Source organism: Plectrocnemia conspersa, unplaced genomic scaffold (assembly GCF_051122295.1).
Source record: "Plectrocnemia conspersa isolate PC_06_02 unplaced genomic scaffold, ASM5112229v1 ptg000002l, whole genome shotgun sequence".
Taxonomy (NCBI): Eukaryota; Metazoa; Arthropoda; class Insecta; order Trichoptera; family Polycentropodidae; genus Plectrocnemia; species Plectrocnemia conspersa.
This window is the reverse complement of record NW_028277166.1, coordinates 25,033,314-25,060,806: the sequence shown is the minus strand read 5'-3', so window position 1 is coordinate 25,060,806 and position 27,493 is coordinate 25,033,314. Positions and strand designations below refer to the sequence as shown.

The 27,493-nt window shown below is 36.4% G+C and overlaps 1 protein-coding gene and 1 long non-coding RNA gene across 3 annotated transcripts; both read left to right on the top strand.

The window, feature by feature from the left end:
• The first annotated feature begins 78 nt into the window (after positions 1 to 78).
• Tis11 (Tis11 zinc finger protein) lies at positions 79 to 24,505 on the top strand. Of its 2 annotated transcripts, none has more exons than XM_088205978.1 (2): positions 79 to 374; positions 23,473 to 24,505. In XM_088205978.1, exons 1-2 carry the CDS (start codon positions 315 to 317, stop codon positions 24,049 to 24,051), a joined length of 639 nt encoding a protein of 212 aa, XP_088062104.1. In that variant the 5' UTR covers positions 79 to 314; the 3' UTR covers positions 24,052 to 24,505. The 2 variants fall into 2 exon arrangements, with proteins under 2 accessions (XP_088062104.1, XP_088062105.1); XM_088205979.1 differs by lacking the exon at positions 79 to 374 and adding an exon at positions 11,776 to 16,758 and having other exon boundaries at positions 19,066 to 24,505.
• Positions 6,302 to 16,527, top strand: LOC148238159 (uncharacterized). Its single transcript, XR_015812725.1, has 2 exons — positions 6,302 to 6,456; positions 11,776 to 16,527. It is a non-coding gene; the product is annotated as an uncharacterized LOC148238159 (long non-coding RNA).
• Positions 24,506 to 27,493: the final 2,988 nt, after the last annotated feature.

Below are 27,493 nucleotides of genomic sequence, written 5' to 3'. Positions count from 1 at the left end.
TTTCAAGTGTTTGGTGTGCGCGCGCACGCACATTCGCGTATCGGGGGTGTCTCGCCCGAGCCGGCCGGCTCAACATTCAGTCCTCGGACGCGAACGGCGGCGGCCGGTTGTGTGGTGCGAAGTGACTCGAGCGGAGTGCGTCGAAACCAATTCGAAACCGAAACGGCACATAGTTGCCGGTACACGCGGTGCTGTGTGCTGTGACATGTAGTGTTGCCTCCGTTCTCCAATCGACAACGTATCGTATCGCGCTCGCCAACAACTGATTCAACAACTGTTGAAGAGTTCAAAAGTTTCACCACACCACCGTCAACATGTCGACGGCCATCCTCCAGCAGTCGGCGATCTACGACTTCGGCGAAGTCTTACTGAAGGTAAACATCTCGCCATGTTATTGTCGCAAATATCATGCGTTCGCGATTCTATGGCCAAACGCGCCCGCGCAGCTCGGCCATAACCGGTCTTTTTTTGCTCTTCGGCCACTTGTTGCTCGAACCCTCTTCTTTATTTATCTACAGCAGGTAGAGATTTTGGAACCTTTTTTTTCTAAGACCCGACTCGGCGGGGATGCGTTTTCAAGGTTTTCGGTGCACAAAAAAGAATACTGGCGTCCCTTGGCCGACTGAAATAACTGCATTTACGAAAAAAATCTGCGACGCCATTGTTTTTTAACGTCAAATGTTTTTGAACCGCATATGTAGTATATACGATTGATAAGAAAACTTCAGACGTGTTACAACCGAAAAAATGTCCAAATATATAATCTACAGTTTTTCTACAACCAAACAATTTCTCAAAATAATAAAGTTATATCTAAAATTTATTTCAAATATAAAATGTCTTAGAATTTTATTTTTCCCAAATTACAATATATAATGTTTGTAAAAAATATCAAGATTAACCCAACTCATATTATTTTCGTTATATATACTATAAATATTGTATTTTATTTTTATTTTACTACCACAATTATATTTTAAATCGATACATTCTGTTATTTACTAGAGGTTATTATGTACTGTATTGTACATTTTTTATTTTTATTATTCATATTTATTAAGTTAGAAATTCATTTTAGTCGAAATACAACAACGTTTTTCTATAATCAAATAGCTCAAAATTTCTATAACTAGCCAAAGTAAATCCGAGAAAAATTATTGATTTTAAAAAGTTCGATTCAGTATAGTTTAGGTATTTTATTATGTAGTGCTGATTTTCAATACACCATTTATACCATTTCACATTTGTAAAAAGCATTTCGACATAGTACATGTTATTAATATTATTAAAAATATTTATCATTTATGTAGAAAATGCGTCCACGTTTGCTATTCAATTCCAAACTTAACCTAAACGAATATAATATTTGTTAGGTTATGTTTGAATAGAAATATATCTGGATTGAATATGTTTGTACACAGTAGTGTAAAAATATGCTTTAAAAAGTGAAAATCACAATATCATTGTAAATGTAAAGTAAATTTAATATTGCGTTAATAATTGTTTTTGGTTTTATATGCATCATATATAAAAGGCTACATATTATTTATGTCAGTAAAAGCGGGGCATATGTAATTTATCTATAAGGATATGTTTTAATCCAGTTTAATTAAATTATTGACCCAAGAAATACCATTTTATAGAATTTTTTATCATTTTTTGCGGTACATCATACTACATCACTTTTCTACATTTTTTACTCCAATGAATTCTCATATTTTTTTAAATATATCAATAGAAACAATATAAATAGCTAGTAATAAATTTTTAATCGATAAATTTAATGTGACATAACCGCTCCAAAACCACGTATGAAATCCATTTGTGCAATATATTGGATCTTATATTAACAATTAGTGGGTGAGAATTCCGGAAATTATTTTTATTAAATTATTATTATCAATAAAAACAACATTAATTTAAACTGTCAAATTGACTGTATTTTTGTTTGATTCGCACATTCGTCAAATATCAGAAATTTTATGTATTTTTATTAAAAAATATTTATGTAAAAAAAATGTTTATTTTATACTGGCTGGCTACATACTGCTACAGATTACCTAGCAATACAAGCTTCCCTTGGTAAGGTTTGGTAATTACATTTAGGATTTAAAAAATGTTTTCAATTTCTGTAATTTCTACAGATGATGTACATTTGAAACCTGGAACTTTTTATGATAGTTATTACGGAATAATATTCTACAGATTACCTAGCAATACAAGCTTCCCTTGGTAAGGTTTGGTAATTACATTTAGGATTTAAAAAATGTTTTTAATTTCTGTAATTTCTACAGATGATGTACATTTGAAACCTGGAACTTTTTATGATAGTTATTACGGAATAATATTTATATATAAATAATCAATATTAAATTATTATTATATTTATAAATATATATTGAAATATCACTGAAATTTTCTTCCCGGAAATCGGAATTATTTAAAAAAAAAATTAAATATTTTTTTTCACAAAATTAGAAAAAGGACCCATTAATTACAACCATGTGATGAACAATTCCGTTCACATGTGAAGAACGCTGTTCCGTTTCATTACGTAAAACTTGAATTTATGCCCAAACCTCTTTCGCCAAAAAGGCTAGTTACTACTAAAACTATCATTAACGTGACAAAAACACGCGGGCAATGTTCATGCAAATGATTCCAAGTGCGGGTCACTGAAACTAAATAATGAAGAACTAAAAAAAGTGCTCGTTTGCTGCGTCGCTGCAGGTACAACGGCACGCAAGTGTGCCTTTTTATGCCTGTGTGCATTGTTCGCGGACCTTTTGTGAAAGTTATTTGTAATATATCACTTACGGGTCCATTGTTTTACTGCAGCGCGCTGTTTGAAACTCTTGTTTCGATAAGCCACAAATGTTTTTAAAGGGTTCTACTGAGACAAAATTCAACAATTTTATGAATAAAAACAAATTTAGGTATTTTTAATTTATAATTATTAAATAAGGGTTAAAATGAAGAAATTACATAAATGTTGTCATATTAGAAACAATTATGTTTTAAAGCTAATTCATTATATCACGGATGAAAAGATTTACGATTAGTCAACCTGTCAAAATAAAACTTCCCTTTAATTTAACTTTATTTATTTTTTTCTATATTTTTTTTATAAAATATTTTTTGTACTCACTTTTTTACATATCATAATCATTATAGTGAGTTAATGAAGGTAGACGCTATGATTCTGAAAAAAATAATCTTATTAATTTTAAACGACTCCACACAGTCCTGGTTAAAACTCATTTAAATGCAAGAATTTTCACATATGAATAGTTTGTATAAGATATCTACAGTTGTTGCTCAAATACAATAAATTAATATAGTAGAAGGATTCAAAACACTGGACAGTTAAGAATTTCGATATCGATTCCTATCGGAATCCCATTAGATTTCGTCGGTTTTTGAGTAGCATGCTCCACCGCGTGGTCGGATGTTCGCACAAATTCGTTTTATCTATACACTAACAATGCCACCAAAATATTATTCTACCTACTCATTAACAACATATTTTTTATTTGTTGCTTTTCTAAAGTGGAAGAGCCACAAAACTCATAATAATATATAATTACCTCAGATTTTTCATAATCTTATGGACTTTCAATCGCCTCCAGGTCTCTCAATAATTCATATCATTTATTTAACCAATTATTGCAAAATTTATTGTCTTTAAAATATATAATTAAAAAATACTTATTGGTTAATGAGAATTATTTTAATCGTTTAACTTTAAATTTTATAAAATACGCATAACGCAATGCTGTGCGAATTACAGTGAGGACGTCAAAATAAAGATGCTTAATTGATTTTAACGTATTTTTTGATCAAGGACGTCATTTCAGTTTTTTCAAATTAGCTGGTGATTGAATTAATTTAGAAAAAAATACGCAACTTATTGTACATAGAAGATCGGATCCGTATCGACGTTTGCTTAGAGCGGATTTGCATATAAATTAAATAACTAGAAATAAAATAATCGCGATCGAGTTATTGAACTTAATAATATCATTGCGTCTTGAAACAACAAATACAACACACAAACTTCACTAAAATTTGCGACGCACACCACCCTAAATCGTCCAATGAACGAATTCTGCGAATTTCGGTCATAGTAGACACACCGATAAATACCATTTAGAGCGATTTTTATGATTTTTTTACAAATATTCGATCAATTATTCGAATATTAATAGCTTCAAACTGAATATTCGACTGAGACAACCATGTACGGTTGTTTTTAATTTATCTGGAAAATTAATTTGTTTAAAAAAATATAAAAAAATTGTATAAAATGTGTCCTTTACCTCACATGCCGTAACTTTTACCTCTATAAATTATATAATGTACCTAGCAATTTTACTAGTAGTGAGTGATAATATTAAAGTACTGTAGAATTAATATTAAAAAAATACCTCTAGATATTCCAAGGGGGAATTTTCTTTTTTGATCGCCGACAATTACCGAATCGCTGATCGCCGTCCTTGAACGAAATCAAAAGCGTTACCTCCGAGAACGGAAGGATGGTTCCGATTCTCGATTCGGCAGAGGCGCCCGTGACCGTGTCCGGTCTCTACGGCTCGTCTTTTCGCCTGTTTGGGCGCGCGAAAGAACCAGTTTGCGAATCGATGTACCCGCCCAGCCCGGCGAGGGTTGGCTGCGGTCGGCCGGTTCGGTTGCAGCGCGGCGGTACTACACGCGAGCTGATATACCCGAAGAACGGGTTGCGCTCGCAGTCACTTGTAATAATACTGGTTTGGCGAGGTACAAAACGTAGACGACGATCCGCGTGTTTACCTGTGTGTGCCCTGAGGCCCGCCCAGCGCGCTCTGGATGGGGGCCTTCCTAGATACTCCTCGGCGTATCTAGATCTCGATAATTGCTTTTGCGCGAAACGTGTCACGTCAGATGGCCCGAAGCCTTCCTACATGGTGGTAAACGCTCTATATGTGTACCTTATCCCAGTGATGGGATCGTTGAAACATGTGCATAAATCGAACATACATATTTTGTTTCATAAAACTAATTGTTGTGGGCAAATCTTTATCCGGAAAAGGATTCGTTGTAGAGTTATTTATGGGGTGTTCACTGTTCTGAACAATGCTCGCTCGCTGCCGCTTACTCGCATATAATCTGCACAATTTTATTTATTATTTTTTAAGAGCAAACCCTGTGAATGAGTATATATTATTTATTTAAAAATATGCTTTTAATTTCTATTTGCAATAATATTCATATGCAGCTGAATTTTGTTCATTTTATAGCATCCAGAATTGCTTGCAACATTAAAAAAAACGAATGCAATTTGTTATATACGTGTGAGTAGAAAATATGATATTTCGCATTTGATGTTTCACTAGAAGTCATATTTTGTCTTTAAATTTGACACCATTTTTTGTTAGTTTTGCATATTTTTCTGCTTATAAATGCATTGAATGCATGTTTTTTGTCTATTCAAAAAAATGAATACTAGAGTATCCATATCATCATTGGCCGGTTCAATGACATCATAGCTCATCCTAAAACACTTGTGTATATTTGCATTATTCTAGAATTTTTATCATATGCTCGATGAATAAGTATTTATTGTATTATTTCACTCATCAGTAGCACTCCATTCTCATTTATTATTCTCTGGTTCATTTTTGTAGACCCTGTACCATCGATGAAAGTTGCACTTTCAACAAGTCCGGCGCCAAAAATACTTTCTTCTTACGGCGAGATTGATTTTTTCGTACCTCGGTGACGAATGCAACATGGGAAAAAACAAGTTTGCATATAAACGAGACGCGCGATGCGTAAAAGTGTCGTCTCGCGATTATACGTGTGCTTATTTTCGCGGCCGGCGAAAAAATAACCACTTTCGGTTTCGTCAAATGAGCCAGATTCGGCGCGGATTTTCCGCCGGGTTTCGCGCCTATTCACGACTCGTCGATGTCTCTTCCGAAAGCGAACGTTCCGTGTTTCAGTTATCTATGCAGTCTGTTGTGACTTTTAATAAAGTATTATATAAAAACACGTCTAATAATACATTTCTTATCATATCAGCGATAAGTCTCGAGCTATTAAGCAATTGCGATAATGATTTTTATATTATTGTTGTGTACATTATCACTTTGTGATAAAAATGATCCATCTTCTCTCATGATTTTGTTCACGTATGCATTACCTGTTTTATGAGCAATAATTTTGCGGCGTGTTTGGAACTTTAGACCGAGCTAAACGAGCCTAACCCAACAGTTACAAAGTGCGACGCTTCCGTTTGTTAGGTTAGGTCGTTTTTTATTTTATGCCTATTTATAAATACACGATCGACGACTGCTGGAAAACTACGTTTCCCGCTCTGCTGTGCGCGGAAACGTTTTCACCGCCGATTCGCTTTCGTTTTTCGCTACGTTGCGGAATTTTCCCAGCGCGATAGCGTATCTTTTTGTTTATATACATGTACGTACGAGTGCTTTGATGTCATATCTGATTCAAATGTGACAGATCAATATCTCTCTTTTGTATTTTTCCATTGATCCATGATCCAAGGAATTCATATTACAATAATCTTATACGCTATGTTACGCAATATGATAACGAATCAATTGGGACGAAGATTTATTAATCATTTATTTTATTTGTATAGGGTTTCAAAATGTTTTCTTTGTTTTTTTTTTATAATTTTACTCTTTGCGACCTTATGTATCAATTTTAATTTCATATATACGGCGAAAAAAGACGCGCTTGCGTGCGCTGAATTGTGAAGTGTGTGTTCAAACGCTGCGTTGGCCTGTCACTAATCGACCAGTACTATAAATTGTAACGCTTCAATGCCCATATATTTTTTTCATTTCGCAAAAATAGTCGTGTAACTCGTAGAAGTAATAAAAAATGCATGATTTTCACCAATATTATTGACGAATATTAAAGAGAATATTTTCTTGGTTATTTAAATAATTATTTCTTGATACTCGTATTCGTACCCTAAAGGTTTAGGCCTAACCCATAGGTGGTACCTGAAAAAAAACGACCATAGCGGCCACTTTCAAAAGATCATAACACGCATTATATTTACTTTATTACAAATATAAAATGCCCAATACATTTTCACACAAGATTATTTTTTAAACAAAAAATTTTTGCCCACTCCGTCGTCTTATATACATATAATCCCCAAATTAGGGAAATTGCTCGTTTTGAATTAGAGGTATAACGATATTGGAACGCATAGCGGGAAATTTTACGATATGAACATAAAAACGCAGTCTTTGATCAAAACTAATGTATTATATGTAAAAAGTAGTAATTTATCAAATTTTTGATCAACATTTGTATGTTTTGGGTGTTTTGGTGTATTATTAATATTATATTAATTACATTATTTAAGATTTAACCGATTTTAATTCATCACGAGGTAAAAAGATGATTCCTAAATATTAAAATTCTTAGCGATACTACCAGAAAACGATATTACCATGAAATTGCTGTTCAAATTGCTATATTTTATCTTTATTATTTATTATAAAAAATATAAAAAAAAGTATTTTTTTGCTTTAATAAAAAAACTTAATTTAAAATATAAATGTAGTACTAAAATAAAAGTTTTGGTGTAATATTATTATTTTTATTTAGTATTACAATAGGTATAAAGATAATTCCTTAATATTAGAATGCATATCTTGAAATATTACAAAAACGTAATTAATATTTCATTCTTCAAGAGTTACAAAGATAATTCCTAAATATTAGAACGAATAAAATTTAAAACAGTTCAAATATATACACATTTTTGTTTTTTTTATTAATGAAAACGTGTTTTTTTTATTAATGAAAACATGAATTAATGAAACTTAAATAATAATATAATTAAAAAAATGGGTTCTTGAATATCGCCCATCAACTTCCCACAGAATTGCCCACTGAGAATTTACCATTTTATTATTGTAGTAATTATGTTCTTTCTTGTTGTAGTGACGCTAAATAACGCAAAAGGCGAACTTGCCATCTCTTTCTCAATTACGAATAATGATAAAATGGATAGCTCTCGAACTGACTGTGTTAACGCATATATAGTATAATAATTTGGATTCTCTATGGAGATTGCCTTCCGTAATGTCTTTGTGTTTGAAAGTGCAGTTTTGTAACATTACTCAATATCAGTAAAAAATTCTAGCTAAAGAAACTACAGATCTTTTGAGAACAAGTAAAGAATTTTTCTACACGTAAATGAAAAATGTTTCAAAATGCACAAAGAATGCGTTTTATTTTGACGATATGTCGTTTATTTGTAAACTTTTTAATACGTTAGAGATAATATGTAATCAGGAACGATCATTGTGTGTTTTTTTTAGGGGAGTTATCCCTCTTAATCGAAATAGTCCAGAAAAGTGCCATATTGTATCATTTTATGAACGCCGTTAACGAGCAAATTATTTCTATAACCTCGATGGGAACCTTTTGGCTTAGCAAGTGGTGCTTCTCGACGTCTACGAAAAATCTCGTCAATTTTTCGTTTCCTATTTAATTCTTAGCTTTCTTGAATCGGTATCTATACTTTCGAACTCCCAACTACTCTATTTTAATCTAAGTCTAGAAAAGGTTATTGATGTATATTTATAAAAGGATATTTGGTTATTAAATTTCGGTACTGTAACGTCTTTAAGAATCACGATCGCGTCCTCTTCTGTTATCTACTAGATATATACATTAAAATATAATTTTGACCTCTGAGAGAGATAGCAAAAATCAATTATCCAATCATCTATTTCACAATTGTTGTCCAGTAAACTATCGCAGTTATCACCATGTACTATATCCTACTGATGGACGTATGATGTGTGTACAGGTAGAAAGGAAGGCGTATTCATGTATACGTAAGATTATGGTTCTCGGTTTTTGTTCAGTTTCTATCTTCGTGCTCAAAGAGTAACAACTCGAGACGTTATAATGGACAAGCACTCAGGAAACTGTGTTACGAGTTACAATAACAACGAAAAAAAAACAATTACAGTATTATAGTAACGATTTAATTACGTGTGTGTGTAAACTCTCAAGGTCGGCGCTCAATTGTGTGTTGCTCACCTGTGCGCTCGCCGGCGCGGAACGTAGCGCAAAAACGCGTTTTTTCTTCTCTACTCCCATCTAGTATTAGTTTAGTATAACTTCCTCAACTTCGGCCATCTCTTGTGTGTGATTTCGAATATGTCGCTTGAACGGACGAAGAAGCGACACGCTCGGCGTACCGCGAAATTGAACAGAGCAGGAGTCGTTTTTCGCTCTGAACGATTTCGATTAGCTCAATTGATCGAGGCGACGTATTAATTACGGCTTTTGAGATGTCAGACATAATTAGTGGACATAATTTTGTTTATCTGTTCCATAAGCCGATGAACGCAGATGAACCCATTTTTTTCCAATATTGATCGAAGAGTTCCATAAAACAAATTGCATTTTTTCTTTGGAATGGATTCGTTGTAGAGTTCACTTTTTGATAGCTCGCATCTGATCTATCAACAATTATTTTACCCAATTGAGTGGTATCGCCGTACAAGTACGGCGGTTGATCTTTCACTGATAATTGAAGAAATATTACATATAAACTGCATGTATCTTACTGTACACATTCAGGACATCTTTTATTCAGGAACTCTCTCACCGACTTTGTACTTCCTCTGCGGCTTTAGTAGCTCGTTATACTTATTTAACCGCAGTTGACTAGTCAATAACCAGGAGGATAGTCATGTAATGAGTATATGCACGACTTTGAACCATAATGAACTAGTCACACTTCAATATTCACGTTTCCACGGATATGATTCTCAACAACCAATGGCTCGTTTTATCGCTCGCTTCGACCGCGCGAAGGTCAACCGTTGTGTCGAGTGCGTTACGCGCTTAAAATTTCATCACAGTCCTATCATAAAAAAATCGTACCCAAAAACCCACGCGTTCACTTGCCACTATGACGCCACAATCAGTAGCAACCGAATAACATAGTACAAATTCCTTTTTCGGAGGTTCAACACCAATCGCACACTTGCTGCCACCGATTGCATTTTTTACGCTCTCCTTGTGTCGTCACAGCAATTAGACGACCGAGTGTCTCTCTTCTCTCTCATCTTTGTATGTGTGTTTTACTCGTTCGAGCGACTCTGCGTGGGTCTTCCTATTTAGTACAATACTCTCCTTTGTGTGTAGGCAACGAACGGTCTGACCCGACCTCGACTGCTCAAAGATCCGCGTCTGACTCAGGGCTGAGCCAAAAGGATTCAATAGACCAGACAGTGCAATGATTGATAAGGAACAAATAATTCATTCGTCAACATTGGAAGTATAGACGCTGAATCTTCAATTCGCGATAACTTTATAAAGGTTAAAGTAACAAATAAACACAGACGTGCGATGAGCGAATTTTCTCAATCTTATCTAAATGGGTTATCAACTTTATATGTTTATGATTTAGTTGTAGAATTAGGCTTTTCAAATCAGTATCGCGTTTGTATTTATTTTATAGCGTTTGTATATAATTTATTTCACAACAACGCAGGTTCCTTGAGGGCAACTATGTTAAATATATGCCCTACGAGATGAAAATAACCATCGCTATTGCTACTTTCTTGTGCATTGTTTTTGCACACACCATCCTCGACTCGGCCGCTGCCAAATTCTTTCGGCACCATCATTATCATAATGCGCTGCTAAATCGCGCTCCAAAATTTCTCCTTGGCCCGCTCTCTCTTTCTCTCGCTCTCTGCCCAAACATAATAAGCCGTCGCAAATCGGCGGCGCCGTGTTCAACCCTGACTTTTTGACACGAACGAGCGCGCCATTGTGCGACGTGTGACAGTCGTATTTCTTTGCGCGCCTGGAAGAGCTCGGCACTAGAAAGTTTTCAAACAGCTTGCTTTCTTCTCTTCTCCTCTCGCTCTCGGGCCTCCCCTGAGATTTATGGGCACGCGTTTATTCCATTTAATCCAGTTGTCCGGCGTGTGCGTTCTCCCCTACTCGGTCCGATCCCCACTCTGGGCCGAATCACCAATGACTGAAAGCAAAATTGTAAGTGGATGATTGGATAACGATGTGCGTGCCCGCCGCCGAGACGATTGGGCGAAATTGTGCTCCTCCGGTCTTTGTATATGTGATGATTTGTTGGTGGTAGTTCCACGACCTTAGATGCTCTAATTGCTTCAGAAGCACCCGACGGTCATTCGGTCACGATCTGCTTTACTGCTCTGCTGCTGCAACGCCCGCTTGTTGTGCAGCAGCAGCTCAGTTTCTTTATCAACGAAACTCGTTTTGAAACTTTCCCTGTCAATGCACAAACGGCGCTCTGAGGTACTACACTCTCTCTTACACAACACTACAAAACAGCTGCGTAAGACGGCGCATAAAATGATGATTATCATCACTCAATAGGTGGCTGAACTTTTGCTGGAACAAGTTTTGGCTTTGCATGCTATGCCGTCCATTTCTTAAGCTCAGTAAGATACAACTCACACAAAACTAGCTATTATGCACCATATTCCTGATGAAAACCTATATTTTATTGATTCCAAAGAAAAATTCAGATAGCTATTGTATTATTACGTAGTTTATTAACACGTGACGGCTCCGAAATCGAGCTCAATCACAAAGACAACTCTTCATCATGAATATTAATGAGCACTTACGACACTAATTTTTTGTTGTTGCTGAAACCAGTTTTATATCATTACTTTAGTTTAATATGCTTATTAATCTTTCCACTGTACTAATGTATGCTTTTTTTTATTGTTCCAGGTTCGTATTACAACTGCCGTGCATTGCCGAATCTTCGACATCGGATAGAGATATGTATGCATATCATGTAGACCCAAATTATGTAACAATTCATGCGTTTGGGGGGAAAGAAAATATGCTAAATTAAATGATGTTTCGAAGTCCATATTCATTATGGATTTGGATTGAAGAATTCGTCATACATTTTATGGTTTGCTACTTTAATTCTGGTAGCTCTCGTCTCATTGTGCGATTTACGCAACCAGTTGGCGGAGTGAAAGTGAAACCGCCGGTAGCTAACCTATGCTTCTAACTAACATCATCATCATCATCATCATGAAAACGGTAGAACAATGTTGGGTGTCCGTTGTCCGTCCGCTGGGATATAGCAGAATTTTCACGATTTGTGCGCACGCAATCGTGCAGTTTTCCACGTCTGTGCACACGAAGAGCGTGTGTCATACATCCTGTTGTATGATAGCCGGCGGTGTACTTTTTGTTATGGGACTGAATGGATAATGAGGTACTTTTCGAATCCGAACGCATTGTGTGGGCATTTATTATATAGCCCTTTCTCCGACGTCCAATTTGTATTTTGCACATCTGACGGCGATGAGTCATCGTTCTTGTCGCTTTCCAGCAGATATTGCAATTCGAGTTTCCTATGTTGACAGCACTGTAAATCAGCCGGCTTATAGCTTAACCACTGCTTCAACGCGTTAGAATTGTTCAGTTCTACTGAAATGCGAATATAAATTTACGGGAAGATTATGGTTTTGAACAATTAGCAACGTAAGGGCGTGCATCATTTTGGTGCCCAAAAATATTGTCGATTCGTCGGCGTTTAGAATTTTCTTACGGCTCTCACATTTTGCTACTGTTCTTCCGGTACTTTTTGCTACGATCGGAACGCGTTCCAGTATGATTTATTAATAGTAATTTTTTTTGCAAAGTAAGAAACATTAAACAACGATTTGTTATATGATGTTTTATCGTTTAATAAGATTCAGATTGCACGACCCACATAGCGCAACAAACAAAATAACAATAGTCCGTTTCTTTTAACAGAGTCACTTTTGATGTCTATCCATTTCGTCATTATTCATATTTGCTCCAAAGTATAAGATGCTGATATACGTTCGAAGTACTTGATCATTACTTCTTTCTATATTTAATACAAATTTAGAGAAATAAGAAATGTTTCTATATTTTTTTATGTTGAGCGATAAGAATTTAAAAACGTCCGAGCGCCACGAGTGTCTTAATAACAAGTAGTTGGAACGTATATAAGTTTGCTCGGCGCAACCGGACCAATGAAATGCCGTTGTGAAATACGAGCATCAAAGTGACTCTGTTAAATGAAATGAAATATAGCGTAATTATTTCTGTTTTTATTATTTAAATTTTATTTTAACACATTTATTTAAATATAAGGGGGTGCGGAAAACCCTCATGTAATTTACGGGAGACCATTACATGTTGTGCAAAAGTTGTCAGGCGGCGTTATTGTGCCTTATTTTTTTGAAAACGCTATGATTATTTTTGGCACGAAATCGAAGATATTGATGAGGAAGGCACGTGGTTCCAACAAAACGGCGCAATATGCCACACATCGGGTGCAATTATGTGCCACATTATTTCACGCTTTGGTGACAAGATAAGCTCATGCGTTTTTGTGAGGTTATCGTGTCTACGCAGACAAAACCGAAACGTTTGAGCACCCAAAAACCAAGTTATAGCCGAGATCCGCTCAAAAAGTCATCGAATGATCAGCCATTTAATTATTCTTATTTTTCATTTGAACAGTTGGAACACCTTTTGCTCTAATATAAATCTTTCATTATATGCTAAGGCCGCCGGTCCAATTTCGGATATGTGCATACATTGATTATTGGCGCCAGTCCGCGTCTATGTCACCTGCCTGTCACACCACAACCTGACATTACCATGAAACGGTACTGTTGTCCGTTAGCTCTTTTGTCACCGCGGATAGTTTGACAAGCTCTGATGTGCTCGCACACATGCTCGCGTTTTCACAAAACAAAGCAAAACTACAGTTCGTCGAGCTAAGCGCACCACGTGATCGGAGAAAAAGCCATTGCACCTACGGAGCATTATCATAATGACTGGCTGCATTTCCCTTTCGTTTTCTTTTGCGATAAATAATGATGTAATAGCGATAAGCCGGCCAAGAAAATTAGCAGCTCTACCATTCCTGAGCGTTTCGGATCTATCTATCCTGTATTTCTGCAAAGCTACCATTCATCATTTTGAGTGTTTTTTCGGCCCCTTAGCGACAGTGGCGAAATCGATGTTACGATTGCACCACTCAAATCAAACTTGTACAAGCGATAAGATATCGACCAATTTCGTGTTTGTTGATTAAATAAACAGGATGGGCTCTGGATTGGTTGCTTTTTTTGCGACATTTGCGCGTGGCCTTCGAGTTATTTTGGCGGTAAAAGATATGCGCATATTCGATCGGTGATGGACCCTCATGTTTGCCATTGTTGTCATACAAAACTACGCAATATTTTTCGACATTATTCAATTTCTTATCTATGATCACCGAACCAACGAGGCTCATTGAATCCGCGGGAAAGTGTATTTTTGATATTTGCCATTCTCTAAAGGTCAAGATTGATCAACCGACTTCTCAATGTTGTTTACTAATCAAGCATGATTCATCCCGACATTCTCTCCGCACTGAATTGGCCTCTCCCACTCATTCCGAGAGTAGCTTTTGAACCTAGTACTTACTGGCTTTGTTAACGTGTTGAAATAATTCCAAGCTAGTTAAACTAGCGCCGTTTCTCCTGAATGTACGTATACAATCGCATTGCAATCCGTGCATCGCAGACTAGAATCTCTGGCAATGAATCACTGTTGCGTCATTAAACAATAGCGCCAACTTTGACCTTCCGGATGGTATGCGGGTATAACGTTCAATATGCAAAACAGAACTAACAACGTGCGCGCATTCACACCTGTCATATTCTGGGTGTCTTGACCCGATCCAATGACCAACATTTACTTTTGCCAACGCTTCTGGCGCGTCGGATTTGATCGGTCACGCGGAAAAGCGCATTGGTCGTCCTTCGAACCGTTCGCCGGCGGTAGCGAGCGGTAGATTTTCCAGCATATCCATCATTGCCACAGGTTTGGCATTGGCCGGTCGTTTACCCGGCGTCGATATGCTATTCCGCTAGTAATTGGTTGACATTTGTTTTACCTGTCGCCCACGCGCGACCGCCTTGACACTGAGATAAATGGCTGGATTGGTAATCGGCGGCGTTGATTTGCGAGCGTTTCCTAGTATTTTTTTCAATGGATTTACATAATAACGAACGAATGTATGTAAATTGTTTGGTGATTTTTTTGCCAAGATTAAAATTCTGCAGCATCTTTCGAGCAAACTGGTTTTGGCATATACGACATAACTCATTTTTTAATTCCAATAATCTCAAAAAAATCTGCATCCTTATACCGATCATAAGACACTGATCACTGTTCCGTCGTTATTATCAGTTAAATGGACGTAAATATTTCTTACTTGCTCGAAATAAGGGGGAGTATGTTGTGACGTGTCGCTTTTAATAAAATATTCTAAAATATGTTCTTGATGCTTAAATGATTTCATGTCATATGTATGGCGCTTTCGCGGCTTTGTTGGGCCAATTAGTACGTTGGTATTCTAAGCAACATTACATCTCGGAGTGCACCCTTTTTCTATGCGGTTCTCTTGTGGTCCAACCAAAGCATATGGTATAAGAAATATATTTCCATAAGATTCACTCGACCTTGTTACGGTCTTATCCTTTGATCTCGACTGTCCGATCAATTGTCTTCTCGTTGCGCAGAGGTCGACCGATGGACAATCCACTTATCTTCGAAACGAATTCAAATGCATCGGTGGCTAACGGCATTCTACAAACTTCACTGTTCCGCATATCTTACGGGCCGATTCACGTGCTCACAATGTGAGGCATACGTCGTCTAGAATAGAGAGGCTTATGCTAAACGTTTAAATCTTCTGTTTTCGGCCGCGTGCAGGAAGTCGTCGCATCGTCTACCCAACCCTTTTCCCGTAAACAATCGCCCCAGCGGCGGTAGCTAAATTTAGTTTTATATTGGCGTTCTAAACGCGGGCACCCTAAGGCACATACGCAGGGCCGGACTCGACGACTTCCGATAATAATAGACGACGGGCCGGTCGTTTAGTATTCACCGCCGGTTTATATAAACAACTTTCGCTTTCGGTTTCGTCCGCCGAGCGGCGCGCAACCGTTGCGCCTTCTTTTCACACATCATCGATTTTTTACGCAACTTTCGTAACCATTTTGCGTAATAGCGATGAGTAAGTTGCCGCGAGACCCTTGCTCGTGAAGAGTGAAAGAGTCGCGCAGCGCGCGGACCTCTCGCGTCACCTCCGGGTTTCACTTTCAGAGATTTCTCCATTCTAACAAAGCGAACATGCAGTCGTTTTCAAGGCTGTTTTGATGGTTGTGTCGTTAAGAAACTGCTTGGCAACATCCTAATTTGCAAACCCGGACGCGTGCGAAACTCCAAAGCGACGTTAGCAGAAGGCCTTTGATCAACATGTGGTCACTAGACTAATGATTACTCTCATGTTCGGCAATTTAGCAATATTGATAATGAAATAGTAGCTGAAGGCCATTAAACTATTAAAATTAGTGGCCATGGTTACTTAACGATGTTCTACAATCTCCCCCTGATTGGTGTAGATATTTTATTTTGAAAAAAAAAAACAAATTGCGTTTACCATTGGTCATCCTCCGTTCTTGAAACATAATTGCTTCGCATCTGTTTTTCAAGTTGTCATTAATTTATTTATTTTTATTTATTAATTTGTTTAGTTACCGCTTCATTTTTATTTTTGCGGATTGTCCTATAAATATTATTATTACAAATTCTCACCCCCAAAGATTATTTCCCTGGCCGTACTCTTGTTCTTATACTATCCTTAAATTGTCTCTATTTCTAGTATTAACACGTTAACTGCCATGGTGGCCATTATGGCCGGCACCTAAGGTTCGCGCAGGGCCATGGTGGCCACCTATGGCCGGCAAAAACTGAAAAGTAAAATGTTCCCGGGAAGCCGCCGCACACTTCCCCGCTTAGATTTTTATGCATGTATGGCCACCATGGCCTCTTCCAAACATTAGCAAGACAGAACATCCACATTGATGCTACTTTTTTTTTCAATGTGGCCACCATGGCCTCCACCGAACATATCCAAACACGAAAATTTAAAACTTTATTATTTTAATCGAACTCATTGGAATATTTATGTATATATATATATAACAAATAATACTGTATAATATTTTGAAGCATATAGGTGTGAAAAAAATCATCATTGGCTAAAAATATTTATTTTCAAATTATGAAAGGTAACTTTTGGTAACTGAAATTATACATATAGTAATAATACAATTTCAAAATAAAAAGATAAGAAAAAAAACATATAAACACAATAAAAATTGAATGAATAACATTTTATAAATTACATATTGTACATACATAGAATTATTATTTTTCTTCATTTTTTTATGGTCGACATTGAAACGGGTATGCAATAATGCGGATTGCTTTCGCATCTCCCACAATAGGTAGTTACCCGTTTTGTACGATTTTTTGCATATTTTCGTCCATTAATTGTCACATTTAGTTTATAGCATCTAGCGCAAAAACGACGAACTTTAGCTGCTGGGCCATCTTTTTGTAGCATTTCGTGTCGTGTACTTCCTGGTGGTACTTGGTGGGATTTAGATACCTGATTATCATTTTTACATGTTAAATGTAATAATAATTGCTGTCTAAATTCGACAATTGATATTTTATTTTTCGTCACCTCCATATACAGCAATCTTGAATTTACAACAGCTGTATTCAATAGTAGTTCGATTGCAATTTTTACCGGTACCATTTAACCGTTTTTCGTAAAGGGGTACAATATGCAGCCATTTGATCCGATAAGTCTACTGACGATTTCCCTCTATTATATTCTTCTACCATTTTTGGCTTTTGTTTTATTATTCCTCTTCTAGATTTTACGTCACAGTATTCATGTGTGTGTTTGGTGGAAAGAAGCATGACACCTCTGGTATCTTTCCATTTTACTATATTAATTCCTCTTTTATTTTGTTTAGCAGCAATTTCTCCTTTTTTCAGTTGCGCATTTGCGACATCGTTTGGGATACCTCTTCGATTGGATCGTAGAGTTCCCAATAAGTGTGAGTCTTCTGTTATTAATTTATTAGCTACATCAATACTAGTATACCAGTTGTCTGTGCATATAGTATGACCTTTTTTAAATAACGGTTGACACAGTTCCATCACTACATTTGTAGGTACAGAACCAACAACATTCAACTGTTTGCCTGTATATATTTTCAGGCTGTATGTATATCCCGAAGACGTACATAATTTGAATATCTTGATTCCATATTTGTTCCTTTTATGCTTCATATATTGCCTGAAACCTATTCGTCCACGAAAAGGAACAAAACTTTCGTCGATGCAAACAGTTTCATGAGGGTAATAGTATTTTTTTAAATTATTGTTCAACTCGTTGACCAGATTGGATATTTTCCACAGCCGGTTTTCTGAATCAGAAGTGTTGTTGTCTGTGAAATGAAGCAAGATCTCAAAGCGATTTCTGCTCATCACGCTTGGCGGAAATGTTTGCCGGAATGGAATTTCTTGACTCCAATATAGTTGAATGTTGGGTAGTTTTACTAGTCCCATAAACATAATGAGACCTAAAAATCTCTTAATTTCGTCTTTATCGGTATCAGTCCAGGCATGTAGTCAACTTGAAGGTGTTTGAGTTTTTCCTCTAATACCTGATAAATTGATTTAAGTTAGATAAGAGTATGTTTTCTGGCTGGGGGATCAATCATCCATGATTATTCTAATTTGTTTGCGCGACAGCAGGTATATGTCTTCTCACCATACTTTAGGATACCTGTTGTATTCATAATCCACTTAAAAGGTTCAGGCACCATAGTCAGCGACTGTTGATAGATTGATGAAAGGCCTAATATAGTTTTATCGTGCAGTAGTAAAACACTGGTAAATATTCGAGGGCGCCATGGTGGCCACTAATGGCGGACACTTATTCTACAGAGCCATGGTGGCCATGGGTGGCGGACACCCCCAATAACACGTTACGCTTGCATTTTTCAACCACTAACTAATTATTTATATCATTTATTATTATATATGCAATATCCAGTCAAAATTCGTTTTGGCCTGGACAGTATTTTTCAAAATTTTGGTTGGCAGTTAACGTGTTAAATCTATATACGTATTGTTTATTATTAAATACTCTGGTAACATTAAATTATGAAATAAAACAATTAGTGCTATCGGATTAATCGTTTTAACTTCCTCTTATTATTGAACACTCAACCAACGTGTATTCTGCGACACAAGGTGTGTTGTTGTGTTACGAGAGTATAGCCCGAGGCGGTGCCGGTGTCTGCTCATTAGGCATTCCGTACGACCGCGGGACGTCTCAAGGTGGCCAGGTCGCCGGACTGTTGTTCTCCTCCTCTTACCTGCCTCCTCCACCACCTCAACCATCTCTACCTCATCTTGACATGACTCTTTCTCGAACGTCACGATGCTTTATTATGGCACGACAAGAGCGTGCCCCGTAGAATCGCTCGCGAAAAACGCATTGTGTCACATGTTTGTGGGACAGTTCGGCCAACGTGTTGCGCAACTGTAGTACAATTTTTCATGGTCTATTTTTATAGAAAGATCCTTTTTCCATACTAGCTATAGTATAAATCATACGGATACAGATTCGACTGCTTTATGGCGTAGCCATACGATTATATAATATGAAATATGCCAAAACTTTCATCCCCCCCCTTCCAGATACGCTACATATCTTTCACATAAACGCATATGAATAAATATGCGAATCAATTTGTTGAAATATCAGGCATTTCATTATAAATAATAGTGTAACTTCGATTTTTACCGATTATTAAAAACTTGCCAAATTTTTGCTCCCGGCCAAAAATATTATCTGTGGGCGGTCAGGTCATAAAATCAGTATTTTTTAAATATATAGCGCATTCAGTTTAAGAACCACACTTTGCGAAAATACTGCCCCCAGGCAAGTGCCGCCCGGGGCGGTCCGCCTCCTAGTTATACCACATTCCATTCACTAACTGCTAACATCAGAAGCATAGCTACGTGTTATTCGTTGCGTGCGCTACTGCCGTTACCAGTACGAGTTCAACCCTTATAGGCGGGCACTCAGCTTTTGACGGCCGGATGAGCGGGACCCACCCCCCGTAGTGCTAAATATTTTATTGGAGTTGCATTAGTATAGCTCGGGGAGACGTGTTCTCGTTTCTGGCCTGTATTGTTTTGCATTGCATGCATTTCGTATCATCCTTGTCACAACACCACTCCCCTGATCTTCGAGGGGTGTATATGTTGCTTCGGTTCCCCTCAGGGCTGAGCCCTTTGGCCCTGCTTGTGTTACTCTGCTATTCTCAGACGGCCTCAAGCGTGGTCAAATTTATTTTTATTTAAAACTAATTTCACTATTTTGTAATTTGCACACATTCAACTTGGTTCTTAGCTATTCGTGGATATATATTTTAAGTGCATTCAGTAAGAACCATATTACAAGAATGATCCTTCCATCGCGAAAATGCCGCCCCCAAGCATGAGCCGCCCGGCGTGCTCCACTCCGCCCAGCTACGCCAATTTCTTAAATTTCGTTTTTGTACAAGTACATAATGAATTTTTGTATTTTTTTTTCAATTTGAGACACGGACGTGCATTTTCCAACCCTAAATTTTGCTATAAACAAGTATGTTATTTGTTAAAATACGAGATAATGGACACCTAAAAAAATCGTATTTGAATTGAAATCAAAAAATTCATACACTGTAAACTACATACACTGAAAGTACAAGATTTTTTCTTGTAAAATTTAAATCATAAATCTGTCAAATATAATGTTCAAATAATACATTTGATTTAACTAAAAAAAAATCGTCTGCTACGCATTTTTGAAACAATACAGGGCCTAAGCAATAATTTTTGTTTTTAAAATAAGAAGGGGTTTTAATTTTGTATATGTAAATTCCACTCTGGAACGTTCCTGCTTAAAAAGTATGTTGAATAATAATCACCTCACTGATCAGTACTATAATTATTATTAACCAATAAATTGTTTAATTTAATCATATTGGTTAAATAAATTAATATCGGTAAAAAATACTAATATATTGGAATACTTCAACCATTTTTTATTTGATGTTCGAATAAACTAACTACGAATAATTGAAACCCCTAGTCACAATCTAACCAGTACGCATTTAAAAGTAGCCTATGTAGTATCTCAATTAACCGTTTGCGATATTACAATTATCAGAGATTCAATTAAGTAAAATGCAAGAACATATGTCTTATAGCTCTCAACGCACATTAGTGTCTGGTTATTATCGAGATTGTGGCGTCTTCATATGACACTAAGCAACACCTCATTTATAAATAATTTCAGCCATTTCCGAAACCACTTTTGATCTCCGCCTATCCACGCACGACAACCGGTATTAGATATGCAAATTTGATTGTTTACGATGGTTGACATTGGCAGTTTCGCGCTCCGATAGGAATAGGGGAGTCCCATTCCCACCATTCGGACGACTCTGATTCCAGAGGGGTGCCTCTCCCCAAACGCGTCTCACCTGACCGCATTCGATTGGTTCCGCGCTCCAAAGCACGCCTATTACTCTCCAAAAGAAGCTCTGATTCCATAGCGCGCCGAGCAATTAAAAATAAACGAATCCCCCGTCAAACGAAAGGGCAAAAGCATGGGAATGGCTCGATCAGCGCACCGTATCGCCCCCCGTGCGGGATAATAGACCGTGACGTCACGGCACTACCCTCCTGTTATGTTTTTATTATATAAATTACGGAACGTGACGTTTCGGTGATTTCAGGTCATGTATTTATTTTGAGTTGTTGCAGGGTTAATGCATCTTGATTCATAATCAACATGGTAAATATTGCTCTGATAATGTGGCGTGATTTGAGTCAGCGAAAGTTGTGTACATGTTGATATATGGTCTGTATAAATTGAGACGATTTTGACGCTAACAATCAGTGTCATAGTTAACATCTCGACCAGCCGATGTGACCCATGTCGTAGATTTGCGTTTCGCGTATATAATTCCAGGTAATTGACGTTATTTCCTTTCTATATAAGTATATGTAAGCCCTGCAAATACTCCATACTAGAACATAAGGTGTAGTATAAAAACAATGGATTCTGTTTCATACCGTATTATTTAATTATTTGATTATTTTCTTTAGTTATGGATAATACCATAAGATTTAATTTGTTTTTATTAGAAAGTTATAAATTGTTGATTGTTGATTCAACAATATGTTGGTGCAGCTCATAATGTGTTAAATTATGCATTTCATATGTGCTTTGAATTTTTAACAACTTCCTGATTCCCAATTCAGCGAATGGTTTAGTAATAATATGGTATCACTTTTCATCCGATTTGCCCAAACTCATTGGATCAAAGCCAAGGTCTTTGGACTGAGTCCAAGTGCTTCTAAAAAAGGCTTTCACTGAGAATTTCTCTCATGATCCCATAAGGCCACTGAATCAAAGAATCGCCGTCAAAATCGACGCATTTCCCGCTTGACCGGCACCAACCGGTTTTTCGCCACACGCGCGTAATCATTTCCTAGACACGTTGTGTGTATCGAAACGAATTCGATTAGCGAATTGAGTAACTGGCGCTGTTACGTGAGTGCGCCATTTAATTACTTTCTTTTTTCTTCGGAATTAAAACGAAGCACATATAGAGCCGCCGTATCAAGGCCGGGCCAGCCCCGTATCACTAACCATTGTATTGTATGCAAACCTTTGCAAATTTAAATTATTCTTATTGTTCTCGTCGAACTGCGCTTCGAAAACACGCCCGTGATTCATTGACACACAAGGCTGGGATTTTGCATATTTTGTAGCTAAAAATAATTTTAATCGCGGTCTAATTACCCACAATTGTGTAGATCAAAAATTTTCAATACTGCTGCTTTTTTGCATACATATTTTTAAAAACAATCACGTTATCACAGCAAGGCTTCCTGTTGCTTTTTTATATATTTAATACATTTGTGCGCATGTATAGCGATAGCAATTAATCCTAACGAAAACAAAGCCAATTATAGTATACAATGTTCTACGCTATTATTTATAAACATCAACATTTATGTTCGAATGAAACTGATAAAATGTCAGCACCAAGCAAAGTATTCGATGGTATCGAAGGGGACAATTTAAATGAGCAATATATAAAATAATTCCGTAAAACAAATTCTTTGTGCATTACCGTTGGAAAGATTAGGTGCGAGCGAGCATTGGCCAAAGCTAGCTAACCCTTTGCTTTGTTTTATGAAATTAAATAACTAAAAAAATAAAATAATCGCGATCGTATTATTACTGATATAATATTTGAGTCTTAAAACAATAAATACCAAAACATAACAATCCAACATTTTCGTTCAACGAATTCTGCGAATTTCGATCATAGTAGATACGGCCGACAAACATTATATTTACAAATATTTTTTAATAATTACAGCTACCCATTGTTCGTTTTTCCAAGTTATTAACTTGTTTTTTCTTTTGCCTGATTGCAGAACGCGCAAATGAACGACCATCTCTCGCTGACGAGAGCCAGATCTTTGGGCGCCACTGCCGCCCAAACGAACGGACTGCGGCAAGCCTTGGGGCGCGCCGCCGCCGGCTTCCTAGCACACCGACGATTGGAGCGCGCGGCCTCGGAGCCTGCGCCCCCGTCGCCGCCACAGCCCCCGCAGAACGCTTCCCGTTACAAGACCGAGCTGTGCCGGCCGTACGAGGAGGCGGGCTCGTGCAAGTATGGCGACAAGTGCCAATTCGCGCACGGCATGCGCGAACTGCGCAACCTGCAGCGGCACCCTAAATACAAGACTGAACTATGCCGCACCTTCCATTCGGTCGGCTTCTGCCCGTACGGCCCCAGGTGCCACTTCGTCCACAACGCTGAGGAGGCGCGCTCCAGACCTTCGCTGCCGTCCAGCCCGGGAAGCTCGCCCCTGTCTCACAGTCCGGCGGACTCCGTTTCTTCCTTCTTCCCGTCTTCTCAACCCGTCTCCCCTCGCACATCCCCTCCTCCGACGCCGGAAGACGCCCGCTTGCCGGTCTTCAACCGTCTTATGGCGCTCACCATCGTGTGAGCACCCAACGCCTCTTCCACGTACTGTCTACGCCTCGTCCACATCCCATCCACGTCCTATCCACATCCCGCGTACTTGTTATGGAGAGCTCGGAAGAGGTTGTGATTGCGATTACGCTTTAAACGCGTCATCCCACGACTGCGACCTCGCAGAAGTTCTCCATTAGGTTTAATAATTTATCAGTTTTCTTATTTAACGTTTTTACTCATTGATCGCGCGGTGCAAACACTGTGAATTGTATAAATATTTAAAAAAAGAAATAAAAAACATACAGACGACCGACGACGCGAGCGTTTTGACTATAATTTATTGCTTATATTTAATTTCATTTTACGGCCTTTTATATATATGTTTATATGTATGTACGCATACACATGTTTTGTTACCGATTGTGAGAAAGATAAAGAATCGGTAACGTAATGAATACAATAAAATTATTGTGTCTTCCAAAAAAGTGTATTCTAAAAATTACGCGCAAATGCATATATTTATATTATATCTATATAGCATTACTGTTAAGCTATTTAAAATGTATATTGAAACATAAATTCGCAATCGACAATCTTCCATTTTAGTCGGCGGTATGATCAAAAAGTTGCCTGCGTCGCGACGATATACGCGTGTTTGTGTTTGTAAATTTTTGTACATTTTCTTTTATTATTATTATTATTATTACTTTCACGTCAACACATGTTATACGATCGGCACCGGAACGTATCCTTTTTCTATACCCCCTTATTTATTTATTATTATGATTAATTATTTTTTTTATTTTGTATTCGACGCAGGCGCGACTTTGCCGCCTTTATTTAATCTTAGTTCTTAAAGCGCAAACCTATATATTAAATATATACGTGTTTATTTTTATTTTTTTATATAATGAAAGTATGTAACAACGATACATATGTGTAATCAAACAAATGGATTGGAATTAACGATCTGGCAATAGTTTTTCCTTTTGAGATTTTCTGTGGATACTGTGTAATACAATAGAGGTGTGTGTAGATAGTGTCGAAAGCGGTGTCCCTCCGATTATTTAACCCGTTAAAATTTAACTGACAGTTTAATAATAATAATAATTTATATTCGTTTAAGATCGAATTGACGCTTAATTTTTAACAAGTATTTATTGAAATTTAATTTAAAAACGAACCTCACTTTAACGTTAATATTTTTCAGTCGAAATAACAGTTGTAAATTATTTTCACTCTAATTTTTAGTATTTGTGTGTAAAGTTTAAAATCTAGTGATTTGCTTAACTGAATTCTGATATTGTTAAATTATTTATTTAAAAATTTGTCATATTTTAGATCTAGTGCTGGTTAGCTTTCTTACGCAGAAGCATATGTGCTGTATTTTTTTTGTTTTGCTGAATGTTTATTTTAAAATCATTTCGAATATTTCATACATAACAAGCAGTTTTTTGTAAATATTTTTAGGTCCTCTAAACCTCCCCAAAAATTTGCGAAAAAATGTAAATCGCGTAATAATAACATATGCTGTTCCGCAGTGCCTTTTCTCGTGTATAAATAATAAAATATTTTTGTAATGTGATAAAAAAATTATTAACGTGTTATCTAAGTATATGTCAACTTTGGTCTCAAATGTGATACGGGATGTAACCGAAACCTTTTATATAAATATTTATTGTATATTTTATCGTCGAAATATATATATTTGTAAAACTGGCATGTAATTAATTAAGTTAAATCGTCTAGTTATTTTTTTAAAATCGAAGGATTAATAAATTTGTAAAGAGATTCCATCTGAAGCTAAATTACACCCCCACTCTTTTTATACGTATTTCCTAAAGTGTGCCAGTGTAATATCAGGAGGACCTTAAAACCACCATATGTATGTTAATTTATTGTAATTGTAAATAAATATTTTTTCATTTTTATACGAATAGAGGGAGAGAACGCTGATGCTTGTTATTATAATATTTATTTAAAGAAAAAAACGACGTAAAATTGATGGAATGTTTGTCTTTACTGAATTTTTTATTGTTGAATAAAAAAACACTATCCTCACATAACATTATCATCGTCCATCGATTTATTCAAATTCAGGGGTTATATAAAATAATTGTTTATGAAATACAAAATCAATCATTTCGCGTGTTCACTTGTGTTTGCGCGGGGAATTTTCGCAAAATATATATAATTCTTTTTATTATTATTGATTAATATTTTTTACTATTATTTAACTGGGCCCCGCGGTGGGTTTTTATTTATTTAAGATTTGTTTTTAATAATTTATTTATTAATTTGCTTTAACTCCCCGTGCGTTCAGATCTCGCCAATGGTTTTATGATTAAATATGAATAACGAAGGCTCGTTCGATTCGTGAGATTTACCGAATTTTATGCTTCGAACGCGATTGATCTAATTAATAAATGTGGGACCAATTTTATAAACTACATATATTTATTGAACTCTTGTATACAATACCCCGATGATTATAACGAGTACATCATCACTTATTGTTAACTACATATATATTATATAATATTACACCACATATTATATTATTATTATTATTATATAACCTTTGTATTCAAGTCATTTTTGTATTTGGTAGATGATAGAAACATTATACTATTTAATTTTTTTGTAATATTATTTATATAACTATTTTAGTAGTCATGTCATGGCAATGAAGAAATGTATAATGCAGGCGTCTCATGTGTTTGAAATAAAAGGCCAAAAATCGTTTGAAAACCTAAAATCCATGTTTTATTTTGGACCCTACTTATATTTAAGAAATATAGGATTTTCTATGTTTCATATTTAAAAAAGAAAAGTAAGTATAGCAAATTATTTTTGAAAAAAATCGAGTTGATGTTTGATGATATTGGTATTCATGAATCGTCACGAAAAATTACATGCAATGATGAGATTTTGCATACGTTTCGCGCTCGTGTATCGCTTGTAAGTTAATAATCAGCCGTCCTATTTTTATTTTTGAAACATATCTAATTACGATTTAAATTAAATGTATACTCCATCTCCGATTTTTAATATAAACATTCAAAATCTTTTGGACATCTTACATATTATATGTATAATAAATTATCGTATTTGATTTCACTTTTGCGCGATTACGAAATACATATTTTAATAAAATGGCGGCAAGGTGCAAATGCACGTGCTTACTCCAATTTCTTACACTTGACATACATCTGGAACCTCTCCCGCTGCCCATGCACTATAATTTAAATCAACGTTATAAAGTACTACTATAATACTACTAATTCCTGGAATGAATATACCGCATGTAAAATTAAAGCACGATGTTTTGTTTTCACGTTGCAACACAATTATGTCGTGCTTTTTATTCTACGGCAATGCGCCACGTTCGCGTGCATTATTCGTTTGCAAGTTAAGAATAAACCGATTGCTGTTAATTTTGAACCCATTCAATAAGAAGCATTACCTGAAAA

Excerpts from the sequence above, each read along its gene's own strand:
- Tis11 (XM_088205978.1), top strand. The coding sequence starts at position 315 with ATGTCGACGGCCATCCTCCAGCAGTCGGCGATCTACGACTTCGGCGAA. Across the intron at positions 375-23,472 it reads TCGGCGAAGTCTTACTGAAG|AACGCGCAAATGAACGACCA; the intron begins GTAAACATCTCG and ends GCCTGATTGCAG.